At 40.7% G+C, this 11,535-nt stretch overlaps 2 protein-coding genes across 2 annotated transcripts; both read right to left on the bottom strand.

The window, feature by feature from the left end:
- Positions 1-437: 437 nt before the first annotated feature.
- On the bottom strand, positions 438-1,430 carry gcgb (glucagon b). The gene is made up of 3 exons (XM_076263545.1): positions 1,336-1,430; positions 1,065-1,205; positions 438-558 (listed from the first exon to the last, which is right to left on the bottom strand). The coding sequence occupies exons 1-3, from the start codon at positions 1,428-1,430 to the stop codon at positions 438-440; spliced, it is 357 nt and encodes a 118-aa protein (XP_076119660.1).
- A 1,313-nt stretch (positions 1,431-2,743) lies between these two features.
- fap (fibroblast activation protein, alpha) lies at positions 2,744-11,030 on the bottom strand. Its single transcript, XM_076263535.1, has 26 exons — positions 10,561-11,030; positions 10,245-10,329; positions 9,773-9,862; positions 9,544-9,638; positions 9,374-9,448; positions 9,226-9,278; positions 9,067-9,136; positions 8,657-8,777; positions 8,397-8,551; positions 8,181-8,278; positions 7,932-8,061; positions 7,743-7,781; positions 7,563-7,661; positions 7,406-7,476; positions 7,249-7,302; positions 6,846-6,979; positions 6,596-6,640; positions 6,354-6,452; positions 6,193-6,262; positions 5,679-5,873; positions 4,493-4,547; positions 4,297-4,396; positions 4,031-4,089; positions 3,803-3,875; positions 3,602-3,675; positions 2,744-3,316 (listed from the first exon to the last, which is right to left on the bottom strand). Exons 1-26 carry the CDS (start codon positions 10,561-10,563, stop codon positions 3,215-3,217), a joined length of 2,244 nt encoding a protein of 747 aa, XP_076119650.1. The 5' UTR covers positions 10,564-11,030; the 3' UTR covers positions 2,744-3,214.
- Between the last annotated feature and the right edge of the window lie 505 nt (positions 11,031-11,535).

Raw genomic sequence — 11,535 nt, 5'->3', positions numbered from 1 at the left:
CTGCATTTCTACCATGTACAAAGAGCACATGGATTAAACCTAGTCCTGGACTAAAAGAGAACTTCAATGGAAATTTCCATTAGAAAAAAAGCTTTTAGTTTCGGACTAGGTTAAATCCGTGCACTGGAAACTGGCCCCTAGACTAGATTTGTTGCATCAGGTGCTAATAAACCCAAAGCAGTGTAACACTCTACTGTGAGAGTAATGATACTTGCTTATGGGCAAATCAACTGTAGTGTAATGGCTGACAGAATTCACACAAGTCAGAAGGATGGTCAGAGCTTTCCAATCAGCAAATTTATTGGAGTGATCAGTGACAATACTGGTCTTATAAAATTGGGTCCGGATCAGGTGGCCTATGGAGGGGGTCTGTGCTCTCTGCTGGGACTGCTGATGATGGGAGCTTCTCTCTCGGAGCGGAGCGGAGTGGAGTGCAGCTACTCTCTCCTGCCCCTCCCCGTCTTGAGCCAGGACACAAACTCCTTCGCTGCCTGGTCCTGAAGGTAGGAGCTGACGTCGCTGGTGTAGGTGCCTTCAGCGTGGCGTCTTGACGGACCACTGGAACAAGTGATGGAAAGCGATTTTGAGTGACAGGCGACAGGGTACACTTCAGATAGGATTCAGATGTTGATAGTAGGTGGATGGGATAATATGTGTTACATGTTTTTATATGCTGTGTGGATGAGATATGTGTTACATGTTATATGCGGTTTTGATGATGGACGATATGTGGAAATGATTATCCCTATGGAACAATAAAGACTATCTATCTATCTATCTATCTATCTATCTATCTAGTACTGTTTGTTGACAAATATTTGGTGTAACAGAAATGTGTCCCTAATTTCAAATTACTGAAGATCAGAGGTGTTATTTTCAAACCTTTCACATTATCACTGAGTCTTTGGAGTATCCAAGCAGTTCAAGTCAAGCAGTTTATCTCTTAAGTCTTGAATTAATCGAACCTTTTGGATACACACATTTTCTACCATCATGATATTAGAATATCAAAGTGAACCTCACCCTCTTACAAAAAGTAACTGAGCTTGATATGAGCAACTTACCCACTCCTCTTAGAGTTCATTAGCCACTGAACAAAGTCCTGTGCTCGCCGTGACTCCAGATATTTACTGTAGTCATTGGAGAAGGTGCCTTCTGAATGTCTCTTCATTGGCTCGTTGTAAAGCGTGTCTTCTGTCAAGAGGCTGAAATTGTCGACACATTTGTCATCATTCAGTCTTGCATTGTTTAATTCTACAAGATCTATAGATAACAGAAGTAGAACACTAGTGTGTAACGTATCAGTAGAATTGACCACAGGAGAGGGTCTAGTACCTGGAGTTGTCCTCTGTGTCTTGCTCGGGGATTTGCCAGCTGCTCTGCACAAGGATCAAGAGCAGAAGTCCAACCAAAGAGTGGATGCCTGTCATGGTGCGTCTTTCTGAAGATGCAATAAGATGCAATGTGGGTCATTAAGTGATGGCCAAAACCAGTCAGAAAGTCATAAGGGTTGCTGCAACACCTTGGCATGGAGCGAGATACAAGCGCTGAGGTGGTCTCACCTGGATTGTCGGCTGCTGGTTGTCGATTGCTGTTGGGCTGGTGGAGAGTGTCCCGTCTGTCCACTTTCTCTCTCTCTCTCTCTCTCTCTCTCTCTCTCTCTCTCTCTCTCTGCGCACTTCTTCTGTCAGCTGCGTTCTCTTCGTGGGCTCCCTGGAGCTGCTTCATGGTCCCTCCTTGCTGTGCACTGTCTTATATAGAGACGCCCAGAGAGCGCCTGCTCAGGTGGCACGTAAAACACACAACTGCATTACTCTCAACCCATTAGTCAGCCGCCCGTGTCATCGCATGGGACGTGTTTTTGCGGCTGCTTTTCTGTTTAAGTAAGAGAAATCAGACCGGCCTGGTGACATAACAGCTACCACTTTAGGCACTCAGATCGAGCATGATGCCATCATGTCAAATAGACACCAAAAATATATGTAGACTTTTGCATGACATTTTCAAGGAACATATTGGACACTTACAGTAGCTGTGCTGACCACGAGTGTTACAATAACTGAGTAGAATGAATGAAATTGATATGTTTTTTTTATGTTGATTTCTATTCTCAAAATGTACTGATTTTCTTTACTGATTAATACTGATTGTGTCACTCTTGAATTATATACCGTAGGATACTTTGTGTGTTCTTATTTAATGACTGCTTTGAATATATATTTGATAATGAATGATAATTAGATAATTAGATATTAATGAGATAATGTCTTTTTTGTGATGTATTTATTGTTCTTTATGGACTTTTGACAGAAAATGTGGTTTGGGGTGGGGACAAACCTTCAGTACATCTTTCTCAAAAATCTTCATTTATTATATTTGGAAACATCAATTTCTAAAGAGAAAACTGCGAACACAGTAAACACATATATTCAAATTCTAACATTTCTGGACTATATCATCCGTTGGCACCACAATATTATTATTAGTATTTTCAAGCATTATGTGACCAAGGCATACTTTAACTGTGCATTAGATGTGCTCTAAATGTTTATATTGCCACACCGGCAATCCTATGAGTGCAGTAGGATTTATTTGGCAATGCCAACAGTGAGGTGAGACTTTTTATATTATCTGATGAAAACCCAGGCTACTTCCACCTACTGTATATCAGTATGCCTCATTTTCAGACAGTCAGTAATACTTGTAGCACTTATTTACACACACACACACAGGGAAACATCTAAACCATTTATAAATGTTTATTTTTTGGATACAAAGAAACAGTCACTTGAGGTCTCAGTTTATGCACTTTGTTTTCCCTTGCAAATGACAGACACAACGTCCAGCTACCATTCAGCTTTTAACGACACACATTAGATTCAGTGCAATTCCATCACGTGCACGTCAAAATTGTAAGCTGCGATCATGCATAAATATGAGTACATTTTGAGTTCATCAAATGGGTTCACATTATCAGACTAAAAATCACAACATTTCCATACAAAATTTCATAAGCCAAAAATATTTCACAAACTGGACAGTGAACACTTCATACATGTAAAAAAAAGCATAGACTTCAACCAAACTGGAATCCTAAGTCCAGAGAAATATGACTGCAATGCATTCAAATATTCAAGTACCTTAGCAACGAATCATACCACACAAAGATATAAAGGATTTAATTTTGATCTAGTGAAATGTACAGATTAGCCCTCTATTTGGTCTGGGAAAAGCACTTCTGGAGGAAGTGACTCATGTGGTTGTAGACGTGGTAGGTGGCACTGCCACCCAAGCCGTGATCCTTATCCGTGTACCACTAAAACAGGGTAAAAACACAAGATGGGGTCAGCTTACTTTAATAGGTGAGCATATGAAACAGTGCAAATGATGTCAGTTAATGTAATTTATAGCTATAATACAGCCAATTCCACTGAATTGTACATTTTCTAAATGTGTTATATTGTGCTAATTACTATATGTATTTAAACTTAAAGCGATAAACTGACACTGCAATTAACTAAACCCAAACCAGTTTAACTGTAGCTAATACATGGAAATGATATACAGTATGGTCCCACAGTTCTCAAAAATGAGAATTCACCATTGTGTCAAAGTCAATCTTTTGATCCACTAGGGCCTTGGATATCTGTGCTGATTGCTGAAAATGAACATTATCTGAAACACAAGAGACATTGGGAGAGACTTACAAAATATAAAGAGATGATAAGGAAATCTAATATTTTCTAGTATCAGTATAATTATGAGGTGCATTTACTGAATCAGACATGATGTCTATACAAACCATCTGCGGTTCCGTGAATTAACAGGTACTCCACAGACCCAAAATTCTTTGCTCTGGAAGTGACCGTTGAATTCTATTAAAATGGACAAACGTGATCAGTATCCCATGACCAGTCACTCTGTGGTTATGGAGCAGTGCACAACAAAGCCATGTGTTGTAAGCTATCCCATTTATCTCCTCCTGTCTGTATCTAAAAGGTCTACTGACGAGTGATAAGTCTCCTCTCACCTTGTAGCCGTCCACATTCTCCTCAGGCCGACTCATGTAGCGCTCAGTGTACACAGCATCTGTATGCAGTCATGGCAAACAAGGAGATGAAATATCAGTGGTGTATCTCGGATGTGTGTGTGTGTGTGTGTGTGTGTGTGTGTGTGTGGGGGGGGGGGGGGGGGGGTATTGCAATCTAAATATTACAACAGTTGTGTGTAAATATTGTGTCTTATTCAATTGTCAGTGATTTTTAGTAGGCTACACAGTATGAAGCCATACTTTACCGTAGTATTCCCATTTGGCGACTGGAGCTACCGCCATGCCACACTTAAACAGCCCACTGCCAGAGCCCAGTGCCATCGATGTGACGTAGCCACCGTAAGACTGCATCAACACATTAATGCCGTTCATTCAGTCACATCAATCTTCTGATTTATTTTTTTTGTAAAGCTTTAATCAAAAAAGTCCGAACAAACTTACCCAGCCCCAAATGGCTATCCTCTTTTTGTCAATGAAGCCCATATCAATGAATTGTCTATCAATAAACAGAATGAAATATTACACACTCAAGTAAGCATTTGCATATACATGTATGTGTGTACAGTATGTGTCAGGGGTGCCATCACTTGTATGAAAGTAGTATTGGCAAATTTCTTGCCAAGCCCAATGTGTTGTATTTATTATTATTATATCGGAGAAAATTAATTCAGGATGGGTCATGCGGAAGCCTACCTATTTTCTTTGTGATTGCCTTGATTACATTGTAAGACTACAATCTTAAGGTACACTACTCAGTCATAAGGTAAATCATTGCTGTTTAGCCAGGTGAAGAAACATTTAGCTGCTTTTACAATTGGGTGCATATGTTCCCATCACATGACTATGATTTAACAGGTGTAAAACAATATAGCCAAAAAGTCAGATGAATGCCATTAAATGTACAAGAAAATTGACAGTAAGTGACAATAAAAAGTGTACAGACTTGAGTATAATAGAAAATCTGTAATTTCACAGCCAGACAAAAAAAGTAGACTTCAGACAAATGTGTCAGGAGGGCACATTTGACCACTGACAATTTAAGGTATGCTCTGTAGGCAGTGTTGTGCAAGTTCATACCTCAGCACTTTGGTCAGCGTAAACTTTGTATAAATGTGCTATACAAATACTGTACATGTTCAAGTACTTCTTATACTTCTTCATACTATCCTATTTTTTTTAATACACCCTCTTTATAATCAGCTGCCCATTAGTACTGCTGTGGCAATACTGGCAATACTGTTGACGGCGGCCGTGTGTGTGTGTGTGGTGTGTGTGTGTGTGTGTGTGTGTGTGCGTGTTAGTGTCTGTGTGTGTGTGTGTGTGTGTGTGTGAGAGAGAGAGAGAGCCTGTCTGTGTACACATTTTTAGCATATCACAGGATGTAATGAGTAATCCATTGCTAGTTTTTCCTTCGTATTTGACTGAATGCTATTCCAGGCATTATGAATAACATACCTGCACACTTTCTGGCCCCATTTAAACCCATAGCCTCCCTGACGCAGGAGCTGTCTACCTCTCTCCTCTTTATCACTTCCTGGCCGTGCGCTGATGGACCGGCAAACAGATTTCATGCTAGACTGGTGTGAGCACCGAGTGGGCTGTTTTCCTTCACGGCTAAGCAGTTTACCTCACAGCCCAGATCTGATCTTCCACCTCATACGTTCCCAAGCGCTGGTAGATGGAGTGCATTATTTCGTCTCCCTGGTAACCACTTCCTCTCCCATCGAAGCTGGCCACGATGATCCCCTCTGCACTCGCCAGGTATGTGGACCAGCCCAACCTGAAGGAGTAGTCTGCCGTCTGGCTACAGGGGCCTCCGTATCTGTAAAAGCCATTACATTAGCGGCTACAGACAGCAGTGACAGGGGAGTAAAAATAAACTTCCGGCTTCAGAAAGTAAAAGTCCTGCCATGTATTGGTTCTACTTGTGCACTTAAAAAAGGTGATTTCACTACCTAGCTGATCTACCTGCTTTAAAAGTTGTACTAATTAGAATCAGCTGATTTAGTGAATGGTTGGAACAAATATGTGGCAGGACTTTCTGAAGCCGGACTTTTACATCTCTGGTGACGGATGCTGTTCACCACAGGCTGTGTAGAGAGATGGAAGAGCTGAAGGAAAAGAGGCATTAGCAAACTCACACATAAATCAACAGGGGATATTTCTTGGACGCGTCGAAATTTGGCGGTAGCATCATCTGATACCAGAGGTCTGTGGAAAAAAAATGAGTGATAAATTATGTGGCTTTTCATTTCTTTACATTCAAAGAAACACTAAATTACTTTCAATTTGGAGTTCTTACCAAATCCTGCCAGCCTTAGTGTGCCACGTTTAACAGTGGGCAAGTGGAATTCTTCCAGGATACTTTGTAGCTTACTGTTGTCCTCCAGGACCTCCATTTCTGCCAAATGAATAGTCTGACATTGTAAAAAAGCAAGGCCTGCTACAGCAATTGGATGAATCGGGGTATGCTGAAAATATTCTATACATGCTCGAGCCCAAACTGAACTTTACTGAGCATATATCACACAGTTGTATACATACCAGAGCCTTCGTTATCAAGGAGAGCAAACAGAGGCACTCCAGGCCCTATGGAAACAATAGGAAAAGAAAGCAAACCAACTTACAAAGCAGTATAGCAGGAGAGCTGGTGTCAGAGCACGACCCTTTCAATCAGGTTAGAATTTAAACGTAAGGTCAAGGTTGCAGCACTGCGACATGCTCTCATTGACTCTGACATGTGGGGGCTTTTTTTTGCCAAGCCCTTTTGCATGAGTTGTCGCTGGCTCCTCACCGTAGCAGTCCATGCGGACGTAGGAGCTGTTGCGACTGAATATGTGCCCTAAGTTGTACTGACACCTCTCTGGGTGCAGCGAGCAGGTCAAACACCGCGGAGCAGAGTGGACACCCCCACTGCCAATGCTGATCCTACAGAACAGACAAGGTGTGAAAGTCAGATGTTTAGTGTGTACTCATAAAGTCAGATGGTTAGTGTGTACTTATAAAGTCAGATGATTAGTTAGTACTCATAAAGTCAGATGGTTAGTGTGTACTTATAAAGTCACAAATGCAGATGCCCTCTCTCTGGGTTTGTGTTCAAGAGTAAGTGTTGTCTTTGTTTGAGACAAGGAGCGAGACTGGGTTCAAAAATAAAATCAAAGTTTAATTAAAGTCTTGATCAGTGGATCACGGCTTACTTGTAAAGATTTCTCTGACCCGGTCTTCCCATGTGTTCATTGCTTATGTAGTATCTGCCAGAGGAGAGCAAATGTGTATTTATTTATTGAGTCATTTTCACAATAAAAAAAAACTTTGTCACCCTTACACTCAATTTTCCATGACATCGTAACTCACACAGCGTCTTTGGCCAGTTTGGAAATGTAGATAACTTCCCATTTCCCTGAAGTAATAGGCTTAGCTATCCCCTAAAATAGAATGAGATCGGTGTGAAAGCACAGCACAGATAAAGCTGAATAGACTCATGTGTACATTCAAAAAAGGGGGAACTTACACCTTTGACATAGTGGATGTGTTTGTAGCCTTTTGAGTCACTCATGACTTTATAAAAACTCATGTTGTCCTCTGCAAAAAATGCAGGGGAGGGGTTGAACTGAAAGATAAACCAGAAACAATATTTCAGACATGATGAATCAATTGTATACCATCTACGAAAAAAACGAGCAAAACTTACTTGGCCCACCCAGCCTGTTTTGCTCATTTGTTCAAATTTCTAAGAGTAGAGAGGAGAGAAGAGAATAGTTCAGATGAGTTGTTGATGGTTACATTACTTTAAAGGTTGTGAGGTGACGATCTCCAGCCTAAGCAGGAGTCTCTCAAGGACACAGCAGTGCCCCAGAGGAATGTGGCTAGTGAGACGTACTGCGCTTTCAACCCAGTTAGTTCCGTCGAAGTCATAGATCTGTAAGAGAACGTGGTTCTGCTTGCGCTTGAGCCACTGAACAGCAACGCGGTCATCTGTCACCCAAGTGACTGAGCTCAGGTAGTGATCACTGCATCAGAAACGACACACACACACACACACACAGACACACACACATTATCAAATGAAATAGGTACGTAAAATAACTTTTGTTTCTCCAATTATTGTGACTGAAAAGTATGACAGTACCTTGAGCCGAATGGACTTGGCACAACAACCTGTGAGCGCTTTGTTGGATTTGCAGTATCAATAACATATAGCTTCACCTTGGGGATGGTTGAGCCAGCCTACAAAATACATACAAAATCAGCCATGGTAGACTGAGGTCATATTCAGATATACAGTAGAGTAGACAAACAGATTTTTGACTGTGGGTGTAGTGTACATTAAGACAATTCAGCAAACCTTTGGGTATGGCACTGCAACAGTTTCTGGATACTGTCCATTCCCAAACCATGAATAATCAATAGTGTGAACATTTGTGTCGTTAAGTTCAAGGTAAGCAAGAAATTTCCCTGTAGTAGACCACCACATTGCCTCATTGGATGCAAAGACTTCCTCTGTAAAACACAGACACAATCATACTTTTGTACACTCCAGGGCACATTGCTTAACCTGCTACAGTGCATTCATTTCTTTTTTTCTGTGAGACTTGTATTCCGCACCTTCATATACCCAATCTGGGATGCCATTCAAGATCTGATTCTCTTCTCCATTGGTAGTCACTTGTATGGATGGAGCAGTGGCAGACTGTTTCAGATAAATATTGTATCTCCATGTGTAGGCCTGTGGAGAAAACAGTTAAACTGTATTAATAAAAAAATACTTGTGTGAGAAACATATTGTCATGAGTACAGATTTCTTGGTATAGAGTGACCAAAAAGCAATTGTTCTGGCTCTCTCTCTCTCTCTCTCTCTCTCTCTCACACACACACACACACACACACAAACACACACATGCGGGCACACACACACACACACACACACACACACACACACACACACAAACACAGAGAGATAGAGAGAGAGAGAGATAGATATATATATATATATATAGAGAGAGAGAAATACTCACCAGCATGCTTCCTGATGGTGCCATAGTTAGCAGCTGTACAGCTTGGGGGATGTCAGATGTGATGAAACTCCTGTTGGAATAAGTTTTACAGCTTGTGAAAAAAACTGCTTAGATAAGTTACAACCTATGTGAGTAATATGATTGCAAATAAGTACTTACGAGTTTTCCAAATTAAACAAAGAGAAAGAAGCTGAGAAGGAGTGTCTCCAATGCTGTTGGAATAAATCATTGTAAAATGAGCAATACATCTATTTACACCAAGTAACTGGACGTGAAATAAGTTGTGAATAATTCTAAATAATACTACCTTTGAATAATTGCTCTCAAAGCAAATGTATTTTCGATCTGCAGATACAATATAATCTGTGGAATCTACTTGACTCTGTAATAAATGCATACACATTGCAAACATTAAACATCACAGGATCACACACTGAAAAATAAAGTACAGACTGCCAGATGGAAAAAAGTACTTACAAATGTTGTGTTGCTCAGAAATGGAGAGACTACTTTAGTTTCAACATTATGGATGTAAATATTGCCTTCCTTAGATTTATGGAGGTATTCGTTATCTGAATGACAGTGCAACATAAGGATGTTATCTGGTAGCTGAATTTGGTTTACAGTGAAATATAAGGTGTTGTTCCACTTTGCCTGTGTTCTACACATGGATTGCCCCCCCCCCCCCAAAAAAAAAAAAACTTACCGGATACCCAGTAAACACCATATTTCTTGTACCTAATGGTGTCATTAAAGTAGTCAGCAAATGTAAACGTTCTCTTAGCTTTGCCTTGCCCTGAAACACAATAGAGAATTTTAAAGTTTATTAACAGATCTCAGTTTAGGATATTCTGAGTTACCTGACATGCAATATCGCTACAGTCTCAAATGTCATCGCCTGATGGCGCCACACAGTGCATTTTTGACAGTAGGGTATTTTTGACAAGAAGGGTATGTTTACATCTACCCCAGGCTAAATAAAAAGCAAACAACTAGAAACAGATACAGTATATGCTCATCTGCAATTAGGTTCAGACATGAACATTTTTTTTAATCTATTTTCAGTATTTCATACAAGCATAACGAAACTAATTCAGACTATAGCCTGGAATCCATATAAATACAATAATGGGGGAAACAACATGGATAACGACCACGGTTAAAAAAGAATTACTTACTATTTAAATGTATTGCCGTTGGGATAGATATTAGCATGATGAGAGCAACCACTCCTACAAACCCCACAAGCGCCTTACTACAGCCCTGTGTGAAGTGACAGAAATACACATGAAAACTTCAGAGGATACATATTTCAACGGGGTAGCTATTTCCTTCGAAATAACGCACACAAGCACATGGGCGGTCGGTATAGGCGAATGCCAATGCATGAGTAAACTTTCCAGAATTAAATAAATAGGAGAAAGAAGATTAAGTGACAGTTTCGAAAGTGCATTGCTCCGAGAGGCGTATTTGGTAGAGAAAGTAGTTACTGACCATGATTGCTCCGGTATGTCCAGTGGATTGACCGGCTGACAAACCGGTGCAGTCTGAAGAATCCGCAGGTTCGCTGACGTGGAGTAAAAGTATTCCTTTTCCTTCCACAAATTAATTACATGTCGTGAACAGTCTCTCTGGCATTTAAGACATGTGTTACTCCATAGTCCAATGTTGATTCATTTTAAGTATTCCGTTGATGTAAATGTGATGTAAATGAGATTGCAACATAGAAGTTAGGAGTTCCAACTACCCCAGGAGATGCTTCCTCAAACTCAGCAGCCCGCCGAACTTTCCCATTCGTAAAGATTTAGGATGTGGCTTAAATGTTGACCGCACGTCGTAGCTCAGCATAGAGAGAAGGAACCTTGTCTTAAAAAGGTTTACATAGCCCATTCAAGTAGTGTATGGGCGAAATGCAGTTCTAAGTATTTTTGACGCATGCATTCTTTATCAAGAGCATCGAGTTGGTTGGTATTGGTTCTACTTCAAGTCATAGGCTACAACTAGAAATGCAATTCCAAGGAATTACACGAGGGGATGTAGTCTGCTGGTTAGGGTGTTGGTGAGGCTGTTGAGCTTGCTGCTAGCTGGTTGGTAGGGTAATTGTGATACCTGCAAAGGTGCTTTTGGAGTAACCAAATTTGAATCTTGTGTGACATGGCATTCTTGAGATATCATACTCAAGGTGTTTTTGACCTTGACATTTGACCTTCAACCTCCAACTTCAACTCACTTCATCTTTGAGTCCATAAAAACACTCGTACCAAATTTGAAGCATGTACGTCAAGCCGTTCTGGAGATATAATGCTGAATGCATGAGATATGGCTGGGACTTTTATTTTGACACACAGGAAACACTTTAACAGGATGTGTAGTTCAGGTAGAGCTAGATTGTATGCTTAGAAGCTGAGACAGTTGAATTCCTCACAGGTGACACCTGTGCCAGTGTTCTGATTAGCCTGGGAACTGCTC

The sequence above is a fragment of the Alosa pseudoharengus genome, unplaced genomic scaffold (genome assembly GCF_046254945.1).
Source record: "Alosa pseudoharengus isolate Yale_2024_CS ecotype anadromous, Long Island Sound unplaced genomic scaffold, YU_APseudo_1.1 YU_APseudo_1.1_scf_3, whole genome shotgun sequence".
NCBI lineage: Eukaryota > Metazoa > Chordata > Actinopteri > Clupeiformes > Clupeidae > Alosa > Alosa pseudoharengus.
This window is presented reverse-complemented; position numbering and strand designations above follow the sequence as displayed.